The following is a 24503-nucleotide window of genomic DNA, read 5'->3' as shown; positions in this document are numbered from 1 at the left end:
TTGAGAGATAGGTGTGAGGCTGGCAGTATTGGTAGTTGTGTGAGGGTGAGGTAGAGTATCTGAATGTTAGGCATGAGTCCTGAGTGCCAGGGACTGCTGATGGGTGAATAATGGGGGTGTGCTGCATTGAGCAGTGTGAGAGGCTGGTGGAGTCATAGGTAGGAAATGTCATGTGAAGATGCATTTGCTGACCTTAACCACCTACGTGAGGTCATTAGACTTCTTATGGCACTGTCTTTGGGTCCAGACTCCAAGTTGACCTCCCGGCCACTTGCTCAAACTCCCATCTGAGGGTAGTCCTTGAGCGTCTCCACGCACCGTAGAACCTAGGCATCTTTTCTTCTGCCCACCTCCACCACTAAAGTGTCCAGCACTGCATCCATTACCCTGGAATCTTCTCTGTGCCCTGGTGTTCCATGTTCCATCTTTTAAATTTCAGCAATACTATTCAGTGCAGCTTCCCTTTAAGAGGTCCCTCTTGGCCCCGTGTTACAATCATGGCAATGAGGTGGGAGCTCCAAGTGTGTATGCTGCCCACCTCCAATGGGACTAGTGCGGGCTGATTTCAAATCACAATCGCCGTGCCCAAAAGATGGGGCAGACCAATATTTAACCCTAAATTTTTGGTTTAAAAAAAGTAAACAAGAGTTTGTGCCACACTGTCAGATAGAGCAGACTGCAGATGGTTAGGTGGCACAGACCACTACCTGTTCCCTGCAACCTACAGCCACAATCCAATTTTGCAGGCAGCCTACATGATGGTGTATCCACTACTGCAACTGATCTGGGGAAACTTGGGACCAGAGTCTCCAGCTTTTAAAGGTCTTGCCTCTTGTCCTTCCAGGAGTTTTCTTTAATCCTACCTCTCTTCAAAGTGCAAATATTTATGTCTCTAAGATACAAGCATCGTCACCCCGCCAACACCTCGCTCAAGTGACAATCATTTGTAAATGATCCTGGGAAAGTTACCTGACTGAGGAGCATCTACTTTTCTTTCTCCTGTCAATCTTCTTCCCTTCACTTCTGACTTCTTGTCGAGTGACCATTCTTCATGTGTCTGCTTTGACTATTTGATTGCCAAGGGCACCACCACCAAACCTGATCTTGCCCTCCACCAAAATCTACTGTTCAGCAGCGTTCACTGCTGGCAGTTGGGATTGGGGTCCTTGAGCACATCCCTGCTCCCTAACCCAGGCTGTAGCTCCCATTTGCGATGGGCTCTCTCAGCACATCAAATGTCGAATTTCCTGTATGATTCAACTACTCACCCGATAAACAGACTGCAGCATGGGTTGAGGGCACTGGTTGAGGGGGTTGACTTTGGTTGGGTAATGATCAAGGCTGGTTGGGTTGAGGGCCAAAGTCCTAACTCGAAAGACCGAGATTGTCACTGCTGAAGGAGAATGAATCACTGCTCAGTGGAGTGAATGAAGGTCAAAATGAACCACTTTAATAATAGTATGGAACTGTTAAATTGTTAATATTTTTTAAAGTCCAAAACCTCACCTGCAGCAAGACATCTGGCAGAGTGTCACAGGCTTTTGTATATAAACAAAGTATGACAAAGGGCCAGGTGCTCTTAAATGGGAATCCTATTAGAGCGTTACCTGTAGGATCAGCAGATATTACAAGTGCAACAAGGTGCAGATCTAATTTTCATGGGAATCTCCATGAGTAATGTTGGCAGGTGACAAAAGTTACTAATTTAATTTATAGGTATTACAGCCACAAGAAGAAAAATGCAAACTCTGTAATTTGTACGTACTGAGAAACGTGTCAAGTCCAAATGAAGAGGAGCTACATTTTGTGCGCCAAATACAAAGCCAGTGTGATATGTCACACTGTCAACAGGAAATTCTGCACCTTCACCAGTACAGTACAACCATTGCTCAGCTTGGGTTGCTGGGGTCAGAGGGAGGGGATGTCAGAGAGAGAGGGGTAAAAAGCGCAGCACAGATTATAAACACAGGAACAATATACACCAGTGGCGCTCATAAAGCAGCCCAGGGCCAGTTACAGCTCATGTCTTCCTCACCTGTGGCCCTCAGCGGATGTGCTGCTCCATGTGTCTCTGGGCCTCCATCCACAGCCTGCCAGCTCTGGGATGTTGCTGGCGCCAGATATATATAGAAAAATATAGAGCGAGAAAAAGACATTGACCCAAAATAAGTGATCGGCATCATTTCAATAACACTAGTTAAACCAGTCTTCTCCCCCTCACCCCCTTCCTGACCCTGAACATGACGAGACCATGGAAAGATGGGAGCCTCAATGAAGCTGCTCTTTTTTAAAAGAAGGTTTAATCTTTTATTTCGCTTGGAATTAACAACCACTCAATGTACAGATTCATTGTTCATTGGCAAATCCAACACACAGAGAATTTGGGGTCCATCAAGGTTTTCCACAAGACCAAAATAGCCAGCCAAACGGGACTTTGTGTAAGTGTGACAGGACAAAGATTACACTGTTTGAAGTTCTTTGTGAATGGCACAGTTGATAAGATCAATGTTTGGGTTCAACCAAGCAGTATCTTGGACCAATATGATTACAGTTTGCAAGGGCTCAGAACCAGCAAAGTTGTTATGGAAAAATTCACTCATTCTCCCCCGCAATCACCTTTAATTCAGATCAACTGCACACTTGGATCAAAGCCAGGTGAACAATGTTATTGGCAACAGAGTTTTAAGTTGCTAGGGTATCGCACAGATACTTACTCTTGAGAGGACCCAGGCTGTCCAGGAAGAGAACTAGGCCAAAACTGCAACAATAAAAGAAAACAACAAAGACATTCATACACAATCTATTAAGCATCAGGTTCCTTCCAGTTTCATGTTAGATAAATAACATTTTGGGATACAGTACAAGAGTAATTTAAGACATGACTTGTGGGAAGTGTATTGTACTTGGGAAGCAAAAGGTGAATTTGGACTTATTGATAAAGCTCTCCACCATTTGGGGTTTTCCTCACATTGTTGTACACTAATTGATGGAGGTTGATTAGTTTGATTAGCCAATAACATTGTTGTAACATGTGACCACTCAGATGGTAGAAGTACAGCACAGAAACAGGCCAATGGGTCTATGCTTCGTGCAAGCCCCCTCCCACTCTACTTCATCTCACTCTATCCCTTTCTCAGTCATGTGCTTATCCAGCTTTCCCTTAAATCCATATATGCTATTCAACACAACCAATTCTTGTGGTAGCGAGTAACCGCTCTCTGGGTAAAGAAGTTTCACCCCTATTGACGTTATTGTTGATTAGCGTTTACTTATGTCCCCCAGTTTTGTTGTCTCCCACAAGTGGACACATCTTCTCTACATCTACCTTATCAAATCCCTAGAATTCTAATGACCTTTATTTGGTCACCCCTCAGCTTTCCCTATTTTAGAGGAAAGAGCCCCAACCTGGCACCAATCCCGTACAGAACGCTTCTCCTTCCTCTTCCTACCCTGGAATGAAGAGGGAGAAGGAAGTAACAAACATCCTGATGGCAGATTCATACCATACATTCAACCAGTAATAGAGTTATTTACAGCAAGGAAGGAGGTCATTCAGCCCATCGAGTCCATGCTATCATTGTATTTATTGAGGCTACTCAACAGCAATGAAGTACAGCTGGTTATGTCACAGCAATTTAGTGACATTAGATTGGAAGATTATCACAAGACGTCTGGCTGGTGACAATTCTTTTATAAAAAGAAATAACTGATTACTAGTGGAAAAGTTACAGCTACAGTCTGATCCATGGCAAGTGGGAAGAGAAGAATCTATTAAGAAAGGGAGGGAGGAAATATTGAAAATCAGTCCACCGCATTCAGGACTAAAAGTCAACAAAGTGGCAATGGGTGGAGGGAGAATTAAGGTATCTTTGTCCAAAGCAGGAGATTAGTGTGCGTTATAATAATATAATAACTATAATATTTAATTTACAAGACCCTGTGGTACTGATCTGAACAGAGAAGCACAAATCATGAACTAATATTTTCTCCCATTTCTTTCGATGTCATTGATTAGGGTTGCCAACCCACCAGGATTCTCCTGGAGACTCCAGGAATTGACAATTAATTGGCAGGTTAATGCTACGAGCAACACTGGAGAAAAGTCAATGGTGGTAAAAAATAAAAACTGTATGTTTGTTTTTCATTTTCTTTGCAAAGTTTATAAAGCTCTGGTTAGGCCCCAACTGGAGTATTGCATCCAGTTCTGGTCACCACACTTTAGGAAGGATGTGAGGGTTCTTGAGAGGGTGCAGACGAGATTTACCAGAATGATTCCTGGGATGGGGGATTTTAGCTACAACGTTAGGTTGGAGAAGCTGGGGTTGTTCTCTGTGGAGCAAAGGAGATTGAGGGGAGGTTTGATAGAGGTGTACAAGAGTATGACAAGCTTACATAAGCTAAACAAGGAAAAACTGTTCCCATTAACTGATGGTACAAGGTCTAGGGGACACAGCTTGAAGGTTTTGGGTAAGAGATGCAGGGGGAATGTGAGAAGAACTTTTTTACACAGCCAGTGGTAATGACCTGGAACTCACTGCCCATGAGGGTGGTGGAAGTGGAGACAACCAATGATTCAAAAGGAAATTGGATGGACATTTGAAGGAAACAAACTTGCAGGGATACAGGGATCAAGCGGGGGAGTGAGACTGACTGGATTGCTCTGCAGAGAGCCAGCATGGACTTGATGGGCCTAATAACCTCCTTCTGTGCCATAAGTGACTCTATAAGTTTCATTTATTTGTTATAACAATTATTGGGTATGGGAATAAGGCTGTTTGACTAACAGTCAAGAATCATCCAAACGTTACCATAGAAAGGTGATGTGCCTTGAGGAGGGACATGTCAGGTGGCCAATGGTGAGAGTGAGGCAGTGGGGTGATGAAAACTCTCAGTTGGCAACTCTGTGTTGACTCCTTTCATGCATGATGCCCACCCAAGTGTTGTTTCATCCCGTGCAAGACCAGACAGCGAGCAGTTTTAGTCTTCACCAAACATCTCATGATTGGAACGGGAATCCTAGAGATTCTTTTCCACTTCACTGTCCCAGAAGCACCAATGTCCACCTTAGCTCTTCTACCACTGCATTAGCCAATAATAGTTAACTCACAGCACAGCCTGGGAACTGAAACTGCAGTCCTTCCTAACCTGTGTGGCTCTGCTATTCATGGTTTTGGTCAGCTGGGTCTTCAGGGAGCCCTATGACTTGCATGCAGCACAAACAATTATTCTTTAAAACAGATTTCTGGCCATGTCATAGACCACTAACAATTGCACAGTGGTGGCAGACAAATTAATTGCGATTATGCATTTATTGTCACAGCTGTGCATGCACCGAGGGAAATGTGTTTAAGGATGAATTAATTTGGTCATAATGGTTTGGCTTGGAAGAGGTGATGAGAAGCTGTCCTACCTACAATGACCATGATGAGATTGAAAAGGATACAACATAATAACATGTAAACAATGCTGTTTCGGACTATTTGTGCTAAAGTTGACGGTCACCTGATCTCTCGATCTTTCTGATTACAGAATTTGGCAAGAGCCTGGCCATAGAAAAATGACTTTCATTTACATCACGCTTTTCATGACCTCAGAATGCCCCACAGTGCTTTACAGCCAACAAAGTGCCTTTTGAAGTATAATCACTATTGCAATGTAGGAAATGTGGCAGCTAATTTTGCGTGCAGATTATCTGGTGTGATAATGACTAGATAATCTATTCTTAGGTGTTGGATGAAGGATAATGATGGCCAGGACACTGGGAGAACTCCCCTGCTCTTGTTTGAACACTGCCACAGAAGCTTTTACATCCACCCGAGAGGACAGACAGGACCTCGGTTTAATGTCTCCTCCAAACGATGGCACCTCTGATAGTGTAGCACTCCCTCAGCACTGCAGTGAAGTGTCAGCCTAGATATAGTGCACAAATCCTTGAAGTGGGGCTTGAACCCACAACCTTCTGACTTGAGAGGTGAAAGTGCTACCCATTAAACCCCAGCTGACACCTAAGGTCCCAGAGTGGCCAGCAGGGGGTAGAAGAAGAATTTGAGTCAGCCCACGTCATTCTTAGCTAACGGATGTTAACACAGAGCAGGAAGCAATTAAAAGATTCTTACCCTGGCTGCCGCTGGATAGGGGGCTTGTGGGATTGGTGTTATTCCCAATTTGCTCTGCATTGCAGTTGCTGAAACGATCTGTGCTGAAGACATGGCGGCCATATTCTGCAGGGCCTTGTCTTTTGAGGCTTGATCCTTCAAAAAGAAAGAAAGATGGATTAGCAAATCAGTGTGGAAAGATAGATGGAGGGGAAAGAAGAGCACAGGCAGTGAAGCTGAAGATAAGCAAAGGTGCCAGAGAATTGACAATGAGGATGACTGGTTAAAGCAGCCTTGTTATCTTGCACGAAGCTTAGTTAGTGGCCATGCACTATTTCATTTCCATATGTGATGATATCATTCAATTATATCACATTACTCTGACCCCAACAGAATCAATCTCATTCAAGCTATCAGGAGACTGTATTTCTGATTCTGCCTTTCTAAAATTAAGGCTTATTTTTATACTGTACAAACAATGGGGCAGCACAGAGGGAAAGACACCAATGTGTTGTTCCTCAGTATGGTGGATTAAAGGCTTATGTTTGATTCATGACCTCAACTATACCAGTGTGAGCTGAGGAGGGAGGAGAAACAATCATCTTGGGATCTTCCCAAATTTTTTAGTGACCTGTTAATTCCACCAGTGCATCGGCAGAACTTTGACAGGAGCTCTCCAGCCTGCCCCATCACTCAGGAAGGTTATGGTGCAGAGAGGCTGTGGGTGGTGAATAAAATGGCCCAAATAGAGATTGTTAATTGCAAGGTTTAAACCCTGTTTAAAAAAAATTAGTGTCTGTAAAGTGCAGGCAAGTTCATGCAACTCAGGTGATTCAAGGTTGTTCCCCTCCACTGCAAGACAAAACAGCCCCTTTAGTAGCTTATTTTGTAATTCTGTGGCTGCTCAGTTCTGCACATTGGTTTTGAAATGGTCCTGAACATTATAGCAGCAACTGGTCAGGAAAGGTTTTCTCCCTTTTCCCTCCCCATTACTGCAGCATGTTCCACCACTTGCAGGAAACTCTCAATTCTCACACAAATCAAAAACACCAAAAGAGTCACGTCATGGAGCATGACATATCGTGGCAATGCAATGGGCAATAAAGGGGAATGTCAGGTATTGAATGAGTTTGGAAGCCCTCAAGTCATAAGAGTTAAAGCCTTGGGCAGGCTTTGATCTTATTTGGATGGCAGAACCCTCTGCTAAAGCATGTGATGCTGATGCAACATCCACAAAGTACTTCATGGAGATACCATAATTCAGAGCAGATGCCATTGTAAAATTCACAGTGAGACCACCAGCAATAGTTTGCCATATATCTAGATGGTTTACATTTAAATTATAAGGAGTTTTAACGATTGCTCACCGTGTGGTATAAACAGTATGAGCACCTGTGGTATTCAGTTTATATCTCATGAATGACATTGGCCACATCTCAAGTGCGTTAATCAGATTACAGGATAGAAACTGTATCCCATAATGTATCTTGTATCCTCTAATCTCACAAATATCGTAGCCTTCACAACACATGACAGGCAGATGCTGGGAGGGGGAGGGGCACTGGTAAAGGAATTACTAGTGAAGTACATATCCCAAAGTTCCTGCTGTGTGTCAAATCCATGCATTTTTAAGTTGAATTGTAAGTTAAAGTGTTTTGAAGCAGCATCATTGGGAGGAGTTTGGACATGTCAAGACTTAGGTTTAATCCAGCTCAGTCTGATTAGATGAGAGTCCACCTACCCAGCCCATCAATCGGAAGTGCTCTTTATGAAATGAGTTTGAAGCATTCTCAATCCAGTCACTAGTGAACACAAGTCCACATTACTGCCCATGTCTTTTGGAGTGGCAACAAGGATAGTCTGGGAAAATAAATGTCACACTGGTGCAATGAGGGGATGGTCTTCCAATGTTGGAGTTGGAGACACATTATTAGAGTGTCTGGCTATGATCTGGGAGTGCCAATATCTGAGCTTTCAAAACAAAGAAGTGTTCCATTTCCCACAACCAAGTACATTCACCTCACTGAGTAAAAAGAGAAAAAGTGACTTTGAAAATCAATGTAAGACATGGAAGTGAGGCTACTTCACAAGTTAAGTTATAAGACAAGTTCAGAGTAAAGAACTATTTTCACTTTGGAAAGCAGCATAGCAGAAAACGTGCAAGAGTATTTATGATACAGTAACAACTGGTACAGGCACTTGGGTCAAGAAATAGCCTCAGCATACAACAGTATTCATCATAGATAGAGGGAAGATCCCAACAAGCATCAGCACTCTTACATCTACAACATCACTTGCTTATAAACTGTTAAATCTCTAACTTCTTCCAGTTCTGATGAAAGGTCATCGACCTGAAAAGTTAAAGGTTTCTCTCTTCACAGATGCTGCCAGACCTGCTGAGTGTTTCCAGCATTTCCTGTTTTTATTTTATCACCAGAACTTCATCCCTGCTCTCAGCTTTCCTCCTGTACAGTGAGTTGCTGAAACTAGCTGGTAGTTAGAACTTTTGAGTTCTAAATTTCCTCGTGGGTAGTCAAAATCTGCAGCTATTTCGATTGCACAGTACCTAATTAAAAGATTGGAGACTGGAATTAAGGGAAAAGGTTACCTTCGTAACTCACCTTCTACAGTCAACACACTTATAGTGAACATTTTTAAATTCATGTAAACAAATTGCTAACCTAATCCCATAAATATTTAAGGTCAATTCAGTCCTGGGGTTTTGTGATCACTCTTACAGTACGCAAGCTGATCAAAACTTTGTCTCTCCTAGAGATCTATTGCTCTAGGTTCAGTTACTGTTCTCCTCCCTGCAGATGAACCTTGGGTTCAATTGATCATCTAAGTATATTATCTATGATAGTGAGACTGGACTGCACCACACTGACAGGGACTTTTCAGCTCTGCCTGAAATGAAACATCTCAGCATGAAAATCTCATACAGAACGTAGAAAAATTCAGTTGAAGAATGTAGGACTGTTGGATAATGTACAATCAAACTATAGTCTGGAAAAAGCCTCAAAGATGGAAGGATTTGTTAAATAAAGAACTTGGTTGGTATATCTACTGGCTAATGGGTAAGCAAGCCATAGCAACCAGGACGGCCCTAGGTTCAATTGCTGATCTGTGCTGAATTAGCTAATCTCAGGTGCTTAACTCCTAGGCCCTGAATCACAATATCAAATCTTAGTAAAGCACCTCCTACTGTACCAGTGTGATACTTCCAACCACCCTAATTGCTTTGTTGAATGGGATTGCTAGTTTACTGTCAATTTAGGGCTAGTTCCACACTCTTCAATAAAGCTGTCTTTAGCAGCCAATTGAAACACAGTTCGGGTAGGGACCTACTATCAGGTCTATACTAAAAGGGAAATCAGAAATAATGGCATTATTCTATGTGATTTTGTAGTTTGGGGCATATGATATCTGTTCTCTACTAGAAACAATGCTGTGTTACATTCATACTATAGTGAGAGGTGATTCTTTTATTAATTTAAAGGAACAAAGCTCTGCTTTAAGCAGAAAATACAAGCTCTAGACTTGGATTTTAATAAACTGAAACTTCTTTGACTGATTATCATCAACTGACCTGCCCAGGCTGGGGAGGAATTCTTATTACTCAACAACTTCTATAAAGGTGGGTCATCATCAAAAGGTAATTATCTTTAATGACCAACTAGAATCAATGAATTAGCAGGATATCTATGCATTAATGACAGCTGTGGAATCATCTCTCTTTAATTCCAGCTGGATCAGTGCAAAGGAACTGGCGGAGGTGGCTATCCATAACCAGAAAAAAAAAGGCACTTACAGAAGATCAACACCATTTAGTGATGGAATAATCACCATGTGGCTGTTAAGAGGGTGATATTATGTAAGGGAAGACTGGAATTAAAAACTGACAAGCAGTGGAGGAATACACTGGTCTTAGCTTCACTTTGAAACAGAGAGTAAGTATTTATTGGCGTTTTCCGTTAAAAGTTGTTTTAATTGGGGGAAATATCCCCTTTGAAAATGAACCTTTCCAAAATTTTTACATATTCTTATACCAAGTATTGTATAAGCTAGCAGTCTATATGAGGAGTGGACAGGAAACAGAACCTAAAGGTCTTATGAATGGTAGAGCAGGCTTGACTAGCTATGTGATCCACTCTTGCTCCTATTTCTTATGTTCTATAGGATCTAAATTGTAACTTATTGTCTGTAAGCCATTAATCTGAAATGATATTCTAGTTTGATACCTTTTTTAACATTTAAATTCCTTAACATCCTACCAGTCATTCCTTCCCAAATTTGTCAACTATTCCAGTATATTCATACAGTTGCTGAAAAGAAGCACTTTTGGGAAGCAAGTTCTTATTAGCTAGATCTGATGATCAGTCACTTTTTAAAAAATAATTCCAAGGGTTTTTCCCACACTACCTTTCTCTAAAGTCCATAAATTCTACTAATTAATACTGGGTAAATGAACTTCATTTTTTGTCTTTTGATGTCTTGAATCTGTGTCCTTTTTTGTCCTACTATCACTGCTTAAAGTAGTGTTCAACTTTGACCTTCTCTACACCCAGTTAATGTTGTATTTTTTTTTTTCATTGCTTTCTTCCCCCACCCACCCAATTAATACATTCTCTGGGAATTGGTTAAAGATCCTATTACAGATCATTGACCAGTATCCCAACTGGACCTCTTGTGTTTTTGATGCTCTGACGCTTATTTGGTTTGAGACCAATCCTCTTCAAGGTCTGTCTTTTTTTTTTAAGTTGGGAAATTTTAAAAAAGGAACAGTCCCTCTACCTACAAATGTAGCAGAAAGTAAACAGCCAAGACCATAGAAATGACCTCTTCCAGCCCAGGTTAAATTAGGTAATCTTTGAACATGCTAAATGCTCACAAGCAACTTTTTCTGCCTCAACAGGCGAATGGAGAACATTGGCTTTTTCAATCCTATCCGGAATGCTTTGTATGGAACTTGTTTTGTACCCCACCTCAAATAAATTGGACTATTTGATGGGTCAATCTGATAGTCCTTTGCAACTATGAAGTGATCAGTCCAATTGAACTATAATGAAACACTGGGAGTAGCTACAAGTCAAGACTTCTACAGTCAAGTAGCTGATGACTGGAGTTTCGATAAGAATACATTTAAGAATTTAACTCCCAGGCTGGAGTTTGGAGCCAGTTAAACAGGTCAGTAAAGTTTCCCCCAACATACTTGGCAAATGGTCTTGAAAGCAGCCTGGGCAGGAGAGGTTTTTAAAGAGTCATGCACAAACATACACACAGAAATGGACAATATAATTCATTAGATACTTACCACATTCATTGCCTGAATTCAAGAAAAGCACATCATTAATGGGATTGAACACAATTTTCATTCAGTTAATCACAACAGTGAAACCTGCCCAGGTCACCTTGGTTCAACAATCCTGCCTTGAGGAGTCAGTTGTCAAATGAGTTCAAGCAGTAGCTTTGGAATTTGGGTCTGTACCTCGATGGAGCAGACACCACCTAACATGGGCACGAGATCTGGTCATAGTTACTGGTTTGAGTAAATGATGCTTGTATCCAAATTACACTGAAGCTCTGAATAATTCTTTTTGTGTGGTTTATGGCACCAATTCATGCTTATTTGGATTCAATAGATATTTTCCTAAAAAGAATGATCACTTATTTAGTGAAAACTTTGCCTTTTACGTCAATCAATGACTGCTTCTGCCCCTGCTAATCCTTATTCCTAAGTATTTTCCATCCTTAGACAATGGGTTGCCAAAGATCTTGGGAATTCGAGGTAATAAGTGATGTAATGCTCCATAAAGGACAAGCTAACACAGCACTTTGGGTCTGTAAGAAGCAATGCCTTTTAAAGATTCAATGTTCTGCCCTAGGTGCTATACTAAAAGACAGAGTCAAGCAGATTCTTTTTAATCCTGTAGTGTATTTGGGGTAGAATGACTGCTATCAAGTCTTCTGCTGAATGTATAACTAATTTTTTTTTCTTTCTATTTAGATAGTAACTGTGCAGTGTTTTTGTATGAGCTGTGAGTGATTATTGGTGCAAGACCTGTAAAAAGAGGGTGACCCACTGATTCAAATGGCCCATGAAACACAGTTCTGAGGACTGTGACTATATTGTTTATGTAAACATTTAAGGAATAGCTTCATGTTAGAGGTGAATATTTCTAAGCAGGTTTCACTAAACAGACAAAACAAAATGCAATCAATGGTGAGAATTTTCGATTTACACATGCATTGTTATCTTTGAGTTTCCATTAATTCTATTCAAGTTTTTAATAAAAAAAAATTTGCCTGGAGTTGAGTGGAAAATTCGAAGTGGGGAGCTGGTAGTAACTGGTCTGAAGTGGGGATTGACTTACTGTTGGAAGCACACTGCTCCTACCTCACCCTTGTTTCTCGTTGCTCCATTTGAGCACTGTGTGCCTAGTACAGCAAGTTCATTCCTGAACTGATGGTGAAAAGCAGCAGGTAGTGTCACTCAGCCTTTGTGTGTTCCCCAGTGACCAGTCTTGTGCACCAAAGGTGGACTCTTCTGTTCATTCTGTGCCTCTGTTTTGCATCTAGTAGCCCTACAAACACTTGCCAATAGAACACTGCAGCACTGTCTCTGGCACTGCTTCCGTTATATACGCTGTGCTGGTGATGACTCCTTGGGTTAAGCAGCCTCTTAATATGGACGTGGTTTACAAGCAGAACAGCGTAAAAGATACAAATTGCTCTATTTTGTATCTGGAACTAGTTTTATTCTGCACTGGTTAATGCAAATGTATTAATTAGACTAACTCCAAAATAGTTATAAAATGGTGCAAATTCCAGCGAGTGTGGAACTTGCTGTGTTTTTTTTCAGCATTCGCTTGGTTTAATCACAATGAAGGAACTTGCATTTATATAGCATATCATGTTAAAGCATTGAACAGTTGGTTTTTACTTCATTCATTGCTGTGGTGAACATAGCAACCTTTTTTAATACACAGCAAAATCCTACAAACAGATTAATAATCTATGTGCCATGTCTGGAAAGAATAGCTGATGACCAGGAGCGCTCCCTGATCTTCAAATAATGTTGTGTTGTGTCCACAGGAACCTCTAACAGGGAAATAATTGCCTTGCCTTAGTTTAATATTTCCTCTGAAGGGTGGCACCTGCAACAATGCAGGAGATCCTATCGGTAATGAATTGGAGGATCAGCCTAAATTATGTGAGGCTTGAACCCAATACTTGCTGACTTGATAGCAAGGGTGCTATCAAGCTGGCACTGTTGAGCTGCAAACATTGGATATAGCTGCTTTGTGGGTTACATCAAACAGACAATGTTCTGGGAGTTGGTGACTTGTTTTCATGAGTTTCAAAGTGGGGGTAGTAAGGGGGTTGTTCAAATCCTCTTCAATTGAAAGGGCTGTTCATATTGATAGGGCACTACAAGCAACAAAGGATGACACATTTTTCTGCCGATTGTTCAGCAACTTGCTTTGCTGCTACTTCCGCTGTGTCACCCCACACCCTACCAAGGATGAATCATCTAAACTAATGAAAGCTGTAGTTTTTGAGCCTGCATAAAGCTTTGACTGCATCTCTGGCTTTTACACACTTGAAGCTGTGCTGCTGTCTTGAGAGACAGAAGTTACCCACAGGCTATATAAGCAAATGTGGATTTTGCTCGCTTGTCCAGTCAGGCTCACTGGCTTCTCTATCCTGGGGGTCTACCAGCGATGGCACCAACATTCACCATCGAGCTGAAAATATCAAGGCAGGTAAAAGGTGGGGGCAAAGAAAAGAACTTGAGTGTTGAATTGATTTTTTTCCCCCCCCAGACTGGGTTCTAATTCTGACACTCTAATTGCAAGGCCCTGAAGTGCCAGTAGTAATTCTTTCCCCCAATGAATTTTTTACAGGGTAATGCTGGTCACTAAATGTTTTCTGAGGGTCACAATTGTGGCCACAGGTCCTAAGTGCCCTGACTCATTTGTCTTGTGTAGTCAGGACTTGTTCCTGCAACTCTAAACATTGGCATGGGTGACCAACTTCTCTCAGGAAAATTCTAATATGGATTAGACCAGGGAGTGTGCAAGATTTTAGTCTTTGTGGGCCATGTAGGTTCACACCCTTGGTACCTTTAGGGCCATATATAAAATGTATATCCATATATTTCCATTAACTGGTGTATGTATATTTCACGTTACTGATATTCTGAACATTACAGTCTTCAATTTAACAAAATACCCAGCCTCTGACCTGTTAATGTGGCTGATCCTATTGAGGTTCTGGTCAATGGTGACACCCCCTCACCCATGATGTTGATGGTTGGGGGGTGGAATCCTTGGTGATAGTAGTACCAATCTCCAGGCTGAGAGGTGGAGGGGTTCATTAAGCTTTCTCTAGTCTACATGACTAGCATAGACGCATTTAAAGGGAAGCGAGGTACATGAGGGAGAAAGGAATAGAAGGATATGCTGATAAGCTAAGATGAAGTAAGGTTGGATGAGTAGGTTCATTTGGAGTATAAACACTGGCATAGACCAGTTGAGCTGAATGGCTTGTTTCTGTGCTAGAATTATATAGTGACTACATGTAACATTGGACTAAGGAAAGGCTAAGTTTCATAATCTAATGAAGCAGTTGTGAGCATGCAACCTGACTTAAAGCCCCTTGGTAAATGTGTGAGTCCAACTGCCAGCACTGCTACTGTGCTGTTTTTGGAAGTTTCCCACTACTCCTGAGACGCAAGCTGTGGTGTTCCTGTGAAGCTAATCTGAGAGCTGGTATTGGCCTGTCAAGATAGTGCCTTGTAAGGCAAATATTGCCCATTCAATGCTGCAGTGTATTTATTGAAACAAGTGTAGATTTTGTTTATACAAGATAAAATTGCAGGCCAAATAAATCCTGGGTTACTGTGCCGGTTTGTAAAAATAACTCTGATTTAGCACTTTGAATAGGATGGTGTGTTAACCCTTTGAGTGCCTTTGCTTTGACTGACACTCAGTGCAACAAGACTGTATGCTCAGGGTCTCCTGTGATTCACTGTGTAGATCAGATGGCACCTGTTTTTACTTCACACAGTTGCATCCTTTATTTGAATGGTGATCTAATGCTCTGTTTATAATATTTATTCCTGAGTGGGATAAACAGGGATCCCCAGTGCAGGGGTGTCCAAACTCTCATCCACAGGTTATCTAAAGGCCTCGAGCCCTGGAAATTCAGTGCTACTTCAGCTTCTATTTCTGCATTGCCTGATTTAAATTGTGGGCTTGGAGATTTGGAAATAAAGGTTTTGAGCTGTTAAATTGAGATCTGAACACAACGCTCTTAATATCGGGGAGGGGGTGAACATGACTGCGCCACTTCAGACCTGGTGAGATTTTAATGCCCAAGCATCATTTTCATGTTGGATGTCCAACTCCCATTCAAATGCGGCAGGAAAACCTACCTGACCAATGGGTGCGAGTGGGATTTTTCCAGACAAAGAGAATAGCAGCATGGGGAGTTTACCCTGAGATGGGAAGCCTAGGGTTTCCTTGTAGGACCCAGAAGACTGACTAGCCCACAAGGAAACAATAAAAAAAATTCAAATTGCCTACCATCCTGGGCCTCTTCTGGCTCTGCTCCCACTCCCCTCCAGACTTTGCTAGTGGGTCTGGAATCACTTGTATGCCCATCAGGAGTCATAATTGCCTCATGACCATCATAAGCCACGCTTGCCTGCGGTGGGCACCTTTCCCAGATCTAAAACCTACACTTAAAATGACTGCAGGCATGAACAGAACAAAAAGCGCACGGGAGGTCATTTTAACCTGTTGGTTGAGGAAGATTAAAAATGGGTCTGAAAAACCCGCGCACCCCCTACTTCCAATATATGTTACAAGCCTCCCAACACAATGGTGTATCACTTCTCAATTTGTAAAGTGGCAGGAAAGGCTCCTGACTGCAGTTAGGGCTGGCTGATGGAGGTATGGGAGCCAGTGGCGCTGGGACATTTGCTTACAATTTTGGGAGCTGTTGCAGGTGAACTGGGAATCCTCTAGGGTCGATCAGTGGATTTCTTTTGATTACCGTGACCCTTGTACGATTTGAAAAGTTAAAATTGTGGATGAGATGACCTAAAGATAATAGGTTAAACCCACTGCCTACTCTTGCACATTTGCTTAAAACCATTCTGCTGATTTTCTCTGGAAATGTCCAGATTTGAAAGGAATGCAAGATTTAAAAAAAAAAAATCAAAACACTGGGGTCTTATTGCTGATTGGTGTCCTGTTTTAAACTTTTTTTTAAAAAAAAAAGTAAATAACAGACATATGCGATTGATTATATCCTAAATGCTGTGTGAAACTCTGGAGATTTATTGCTCATATAAAACTAGAGATGACCTCGCAGCCTTCGAGCTTTTCTAGAGGCTTAAAGTTATGCCATGAAGTTGATGGGAGGAGTTTGGTTTCAAACTGCCTTAATCATCTTGATAACATGTAGCACTATTTGCTTCATAAATTAGGAGTCTTATTTCAAATTGATGTCCATACAGAATTAATGATGCTGACCTAAGCTATGATGAGCTTAGATTGTCATGATGATTTTTAATGTGCAAAGTAGTACTAAAATTTCATATGGTGCAGTGCTAACTGGCTGTCCTTGTACAACCTGCTACTCTAGAAATCCGTGCTGGAAGTGGAACTGTAAATTTGTAATTTACATTGGTCTGCTCAAATGTTTGTCTCAATAGTTAAAGAACTAGTTATTATAAATCTAATTGAGTATCAATGACTTTGGGAGATTGTGTGGCATTGTTGAACTTGGGCAGAGTAGTTTAGATAGACACAGAATGGGAGTCAGGCATTAAAAGAATGAGATTTCTTATTTTCTGCAAATAGAACAGAAATCAGTTTTCCTTTTAGTTAGATGAATGTATCTTTTAGGAAGTTGGAGCAGAGGGTCTCTGAGGTAGTCTATATTTTCAGGAAAAGCCTTTTCTTCCCACCCCATACAGAAAAACTTGATACCCACTGGTGGAAGACATTTTGGAAGCAGCTGCCTACATTTAGTAAAACCGTTCTCTGACACACAGTCCAGGTATGCTGAGGTGGATCTATGGTGAATTTATTTCCCCTCGTTGCAAATTTGCGATATTAATTTTATCTGATTTCTGTTCTAGAAAAGGACAATAAGTCCCATCCTTTAATACACCACCAACTCTCCCATTCTAGCATTATCTAATGTCGTCTCTTGTCTACACTTCCTGACCGACTGTTTCAAACAATTTACATATTATGGGTTTAACCTATTTTACCCAGTCCTACTCTAATTTAAAACGTAATAGGTCACCTTTATCAATTTAATATCTAGTGTTGCCTCATGGGTCCTTCTCAGTCTTTCTCTTCTCCCCTACATTTCTTCCCCCCCCACAACAAGCGTCTTTGTACATAATTTGGCCACTTTTGCATTTGGGTTGATGTTGCACTCTACACTCCTTCCAATACTTGGACCGCTTTTGTGATACTGTGGCCATAATTAATGCAGCATCTCAGCTCTGATCAGTGTGTAATCTATACTTAACTCTATACTTCTGACTAAATGTGTTTTTCTTTAATATACTGTCAGCACATGCCCAGACGTTGAAAATGAAGACTTTGCCACTGGGGCTAGGTCTCTACCAATTCAATACCATTCATGTTTTACTTGACCAAATCTTCAAAGGGCCATAATAGATACTTCAAGTTAAATGCAAATATATCGTGTTGACAAATCCCCATCAAAATCCTTCTGTAAGTCTCTCGCTCTGCATCCACTGGTCCTCCTATTTTAGTAGGCTTTACAAATTTGTAAAGCTTGCATTTGGTTTTCAGGTCATTAATTCATAATTAAGCAACAAGGAGTTCCAGCACTGATTTGTTCTCCTTTCCCAGTCTCTAACATTTATGCTTTTGACCATTGTTTCAACAACCTTAATCCAGTTCCATGTTCTACTCTGGATACTTACAGGCTTTCGTTTAATTAGAAGTTATTCACATGGGATTTTGAACTTTGGAAAACTTTAGTGAAAGAATTAATCTAAGCGATGCAAATCTCTACTTAATTTAAGACCTGTCAAAGAGCAAGCTCAGGAACATCATCCTTTTCTAAAGACGCGCTGGATACTTCCTACTTGAATATACTGTTCCTGTCTACCCTTTAGAATATTAGTTTACCTGTCATTTTTATAAATGGGTTTGCAGATTCCTGGGTTAATTTTATTTTTTTAAATATGAGGGGTCTTGGGCAATAGCACAAAGTGAGAGATATCTGGCTGCCTGTTACAGGCAGAGCCTGATATTCAAGTGCTGCATAGAATGGACGACCAATTAGATATCTCCCATTTTCCACCACCACCTGAGATTAATTACCTCAGTCAGCCGTGGCTCAGTGGGTAGTACTCTTGCCTGAGCGGAAGATTGTGGGTTCAAGTCCAACTCCACAAAACCCCAAGCTGACACTCCAGTGCAGTACTGAGGGAGTGCTGCGCCACAGAAGAAGCCATCTTTTTCAGATAAGATGTTAACCAACGGCCCTATCTGCCCTCTCAGGTGGACAAAAAAAGATTCTTTTGAAGAACAGCAGGCAAGTCCTGGCCAGTATTCATCCTTCAACCAACGTGATGCTTTATTAAACAAAAAAAATCTGGTCATTGTTGCATTGTTTCAGCTGGCACAGACATGTTGGACTGAATGGCCTCCTTCTGTGCTGTAATTTTTCTATAGTTCTATGCTGTTTATGGTAGCTTGCTGTCTGCAATTTGGCTGCTGTTTCCTACATTATAACAGTGACCACTTCGAAAATACTTCATGGCGCTAAAGTGCTTTGGGAGGTCCTGAAAGGCACTATAGAAATGCAAGTTCATTCGTTCTATCTTTTATACTTTGTGTTTTGCAGAACCTCGACCACTATCCAAGGATTCCTTCATTGCAACAGCCCATGCTCGAACACATCCCCATAGTCTCAAAATGCAGTGTAGGATTTGGGATCTCTGACTTATAATGGATTGGTTGGTACAACTGTTTCTGTATTAAACAGTTGTCTGAAATATCATCCCAGATTGGTAGCCAATAGAGAAAGGGCAGCAATAGCTCCATTAGCTCTAGTCCGGAACTAAAAGCCAGTCATTGGTTGCCTTCTGTGCTATATTCAGCTCAAGTCCATGCCAGCTCTCTCTAGAGCAGTCCAATCAGTCCCATTCCCTCCACTCTATTCCTGTGGCTCTGCAAGTTTATTTCCCTCAATTGCCCATCCAGTTTCCTTTAAAATCATTGATCGACTCTGCTTCCACAACCCTCGTAGGCAGCAAGTTCCAGGGCATGATCACTCACTACATTAAATAGTGTCCTATGGGACTAGCTTTTCTTTGTCCATCTTATCTAAACCTCTCATTTGTACATCTCCATCAAATCTCCCCTCAAACTCCTTTGTTTCAAGGACAATAACCCCAGCTTCTCCAATCTAATCGTGAGCTAAATTTCCTCATTATGCATACATCCTGTAATGAAGCTGCTATCTTGTGTTCTTGAAATTTATTAACTTGTGCTATCTGTAGGATTTCAATCTTTCTGTACATACAAAATTGACTTTTTTCCCCCAGTATTGCATTGCTATACCACAAGTGACTACACTTAAAGTACTTCATTGGCTATGAAGCTTTGGGACATCCCGAGTTCATGAAAATAGTTTTATATAAATGCAAGTCTGTCTTACTGTTAAATCCTGGGCTAATGGTTCTTTTCAGGGCTGCATGAACATCTACTGTAGCCATTAGTTTCAGTGTATCTCTTCCAATCTCCAATTAACATTGTTGTTACGCACAGCCAAGATAACCATCAGCTCGTTTCACCTTGTGCTCTTGTACAACCAGGGTCACTGCTTTGCTTGACTGGGACATCATTACTTTCCCTGCACTCCTTCTGCAACCTGCTAAACCAATGCAGCAATGTACAATGCAACTCAATGAATTGAGGTGTAATGGTGTTGGAAGGGGTTAAAATAAAATAACGGGATGTACTTTTCACAGATGACTGCTTGTATCACAAGTCATATCCTAATGCTTTTAAACAAATCACTGGGAAGAATCTATACATCAGTCCCAGAGTGGATTGATCAGCCAGAACGGAGGATTTTGTATATACTCAAACTCTCAACACTAGATGACGTTTGTAGTTACAAATTTACAGCAATTTTATAACTGAACATAAATTTTGCAAAGATCAATTTTACAGTCTTGTTTCTCCCCAGTATCCTGGCAATACTTATCCTCAACCAACATTACTTTTTTAAAAAAATTGGTCATTTTCATTTGTGGAGCCTTGCTGTGTCCAAATTGGCTGGCTGCCAAATTTCCTATATTACAATAGTCTACATTTCAAAAAGTTGTTCTTTTGGCTGTAAATCACTTTGGGACACATGCTATATAAATGCAAGTCTGTCTTTTGAGAGATTTCATTGGTCTTGTATTCTGTATTTTCCCAAGAGTTGCATGCAGATATGAATTAACCCCAGTCAACACTTCGGGTTTACACCAGAAGAAATATCCTATTCTCCCACTCCTCCCATCTTTTTCTCCCACCACCCCCTCCCCTCCCAAAATTCTTGTTGCTGCTATTCCCCTTCACTGCTCGGACCAGTTAAGCTACGTTCAAACCCTATTTCTTCTACCATTTCCTCATTCTTAAAATCTGCAGAATAAGAATGCACTAGAAAAGGAAATGTGTTATGTGGGAAAAGTGCAAAACCATCAGCCTTTCACAAAGCGCATAAAGTGGCTGGCTGGAGAATTTCCTCTTCGGTCCAGGAAGTAGCTACTCCTGTGACCCAGTTGTTTTCTATTTAATAGAACAGTTTGACAGATCCAGTCAACCATCAATAACCCTGTGTGGGACATTCATAAAAATTGCTTCTACAGTGCACATCAAGTTAGCAATCAATACCTGTTAAAGTACCATCTTAGCTGATGGCCAACATCAAGAAAGAGCAGAAGGAGACCATTCAGCCCATCGAAACCATGCTGGCTCTCTGTACAGCAATCCAATCAGTCCCATTCTTCTCCTCTGTCTTTGTAGCCCTGCAAGTTTATTTCCCTCACATGCCCATCCATTTCCTTTTGAAATCATTCATCAGCTCTGCTTCCATCACCCTCATAGGCAGCAAATTTCCAGGCTGTTACTGCTTACTGTGTTTTTTTTTTTAAAGTTCTTACATTTCCCCCCCATATCTCCAGCCCAAAGCCTTAAATCTGTGTCCCCAGTCCATGCACCATCAGCTAATTGGAACAGCTTTTCTTTATCTACCTTATCTAAACCTGTCAATTTTGTGCACCTCTATCAAATCTCTCCCTCAATCTCCTTTGCTCCAAGGAGAACCCCAGCTTCTCCTGCCTAACCTTTGTAGCAAAATTTCATCCCTTGAACCATTTATTTAAATATCCTCTGCACCCTCTCAAGGACCCTCACCTACTTCCTGAAGTGTGGTGTTCAGAACCAGATGCAATGCTCTAGTTATGGCCTAACCAGAGCTTTGTAAAATTTCAACATGACTTCCTTTTTGTACTGCATACCTCTATATTTATGATGCCCAATATCCCATATGCTTTCTCTATGTCCTGCCACTGTCAAAGATCGATGCACATAAACCCCCCAGGATCGTCTGCCCCTGCACACTCTCTTTAGAACTGTGCCATTAAGTGTATATTGCCTCTCCCTCCATTGAAGAGGTTAGCTTGTGCTAGCACTGACTGGGCAATTAGACATGAGTTGGATACAGTGCTGGTGGTGTAGTGGTAATGTCACTGGACCTGTAATCCAGTGGGCCAGGCTAATGCCCTGCGGGCACAGATTTAAATCCCACCATGGCAGCTAGTGGAATTTAAATTCAATTAATACATTCAATTAATTAAAAATCTGGAATTGGTCTGTTTTTATGGCACCATTACTATCATCAATTGTCATAAAAGCCCATCTGATTCACTAATGGCCTTTAGGGAAGGAATCTGCCTTCCTTACCTGGTCTAGCCTACATGTGACTCCAGACCCACAGCAATGTGGTTGACTGTTAACTGCCCTCTGAAATGGCCCAGCAAACCACTCAGTTCAAGCGCAATCGGGGATGGGCAACAAATGCTGGCCTTGCCAGCGATGCCCACATCCCATGAAAGAATAAAAAAATTCCCTTCAGCTGGAGGTGTGCATGTCATTCGGGTAAAGGGAAACTATTACTAGAGATCAGGATTCTATTTAATGTAGGAATTGCAGCAGGACCTGCTTTTCTGAACACTATTATTAAAACAGCAGTCACAAATTGAAAATTCCTTGGGAGATCTAATGTCTTTACTAATGAAAATTCAAGGTCATAGAGTAAACAATTTCTTTGTCAAGAGTTCAGAACCTGCTCCTATCAAGCTGGCAGTCTGTAACATTGTATTTTGTTTCACCACTAAGGGTTGTGTCTTACTACTATTTTTTTCTTTCATGGGATGTGGGCCTCACTGACCAGGCCAGCATTTATTGCCCATCCCTAATTGCCCTAGAGAAGGTGGTGGTGAGCTACCTTCGTGAACCGCTGCAGTCCACGCACAGTGTTAGAAAGGGAGTTCCAAGATTTTGATCCAGCGACCGTGAAGGTACGGCAATATATTTCCAAGTCCGGAATGCTGTGTGGCTTAGAGGGCAATTTGCAGAAGGTGGCATTCCCATGCATCTGCTGCCTTTGTCCTTTTTTTAAGGTGGTAGAAGTTGTGGGTTTGGAAGATGCTGTCTAAGGAGCCTTGGTGAGTTGCTGCAGCACATCATGTATATGATGCACACTGCTGCCACTATGCATTGGTGGAGGGAGTGAATGTTGAAGGTGGTAGATGGGGTGTCAAGCTTCCTGAGTAGATGAGTATGGCTCCACGAACAGACAAGTGGAAAGTATTCCATCACACTCCTGACATGTGCCTTTGGGAAGTCAGGAGGTGAGTTACTCACTGCAGAATTCCCAGCCTCTGACCTGCTCTTGTCGCCACAGTATTTATGTGGCTGCTCCAGTTGAGTTTCTGGTCAATGGTAACTACCAGGATGTTGATACTCCTCCATGAGGTGCATTCTGTGGAGGGTGGCAACACTCTGGCTAACTGATGCCTTGTTCTGTACCTGTTTTGGCTCCATTTTCCACTTTCACTTCAAGAAACTCCCAAAACTCTGAAAAACTGTTTCCAGCACAAGTTAGCCCAGAATGCATTGCAGGCTGGATAATCTAAATTCAATCACATTTTTTGGGGGTTCGAACACAGGAATCTAGTTTACATGCTAGAATTCTTTTAAAATAGAGCACAGTAATGTGGCTCTAATATCTCACGAGGGACTGCATTGGTGAGAACTAAATTTACTTTGGCAAAAGAAATATAAGAGTAAGAGTTCCCCCTTTTTTTTTTTTTAAATGTTGTCTCAAGTTGAAGAATGTAATCAAAGCTGTTATTGCCTCTGAATTGACTTCAATCCATCTAAAGGAGGAACCTTTTAATACATTGTATAGAAGACACTAGTTAACTGGAATTCTAAGTCCAATTGATCCCCACACTATTTAAATTAGACTTGTCTACTGAATGAGGACAATTTAGAAGTGGGTGTCCCAATAACCAGGATTTGGTTGTCCAAGCCTTTCTTGTTATCTCTTTTCTGTTCACTTCTTCCTCTGCTGTTGTCAATCCCATGGTTTAACAAACCATGAGTCTCACTTTTACTGAGAATATAAAGAATGTGGACAAGCCCAGAAATAAAAATGGGTCGAAGCAGCAGCTTTTTAGTCATGCAACGTGCTGGAAGTGTTTAGGAAAAAGAGGCAAATGGGCAGGAGGGGTTAACAGCAAAAACATGCTTGGTGGCGGCACAGCAAGAGAAGGGAGGTTGCCTGTAAGGTCAGTGCATCTCCCCCCACCCCCCCCCCCCCACCACCACAAGTCAATGTTGTCCAGGAAGGGACAAGAATTCCCTTGAATTTGAATCCAAAGTGCAGTTGGTGTTAAATTCAGGCAGTGGTTGGCTGCTGGGTGTTTCGTTCCAGCGTAAACACAAAAGCCATTAACAATGAGTGATGGGAGATGTAAGGATCGCTCCATTTCAAGAAAGATCAAACCTGACTTTCTGACCAGTAACATTTGCTGAATCACGTGAAAACTAGAAGACCTAAAAACCCAAGTAGGGAGGTGAGCTGGCATCTAAAATGGATCCTTGTGCCTATAATCACTTTTAGAACACAAGTCCAACTTGAATAATACAGATCTTCACAGCCAATGTAAACTGGACAATAGGTCTTTCTGTGGCAAAGATGCTTGCTCATCAAACATTGTTAGCTGTGGGGCCTTGCTGGCAATGTCAATAATATAATTGTAAGGAATGATGTACCATTCAG

The 24503-nt window shown here is 41.5% G+C and overlaps 2 protein-coding genes across 6 annotated transcripts in view; both read right to left on the bottom strand.

Annotated features, from left to right (window-relative positions):
* Positions 1–24503, bottom strand: part of LOC137383801 (transcriptional enhancer factor TEF-5-like) — a 152615-nt gene that overhangs the window by 43097 nt on the left and 85015 nt on the right. For 3 of the 5 annotated variants that reach the window (XM_068057022.1, XM_068057021.1, XM_068057023.1), the window contains exons 4-6: positions 6117–6251; positions 2715–2758; positions 2036–2110 (exon numbers count right to left, since the gene is read on the bottom strand). In XM_068057022.1, coding sequence (XP_067913123.1) covers positions 2036–2110; positions 2715–2758; positions 6117–6251 — 254 coding nt within the window. The remainder of the gene's footprint in view (positions 1–2035; positions 2111–2714; positions 2759–6116; positions 6252–24503) is intronic. The other 2 variants (XM_068057024.1, XM_068057025.1) reach the window with 1 other exon arrangement.
* The window catches only part of rpl10a (ribosomal protein L10a), a 401386-nt gene that overhangs the window by 353321 nt on the left and 23562 nt on the right, over positions 1–24503 (bottom strand). The gene's annotated exons all lie outside the window — the stretch shown is intronic.

Source organism: Heterodontus francisci, chromosome 25 (genome assembly GCF_036365525.1).
Source record: "Heterodontus francisci isolate sHetFra1 chromosome 25, sHetFra1.hap1, whole genome shotgun sequence".
NCBI classification, from domain to species: domain Eukaryota; kingdom Metazoa; phylum Chordata; class Chondrichthyes; order Heterodontiformes; family Heterodontidae; genus Heterodontus; species Heterodontus francisci.
This window is presented reverse-complemented; position numbering and strand designations above follow the sequence as displayed.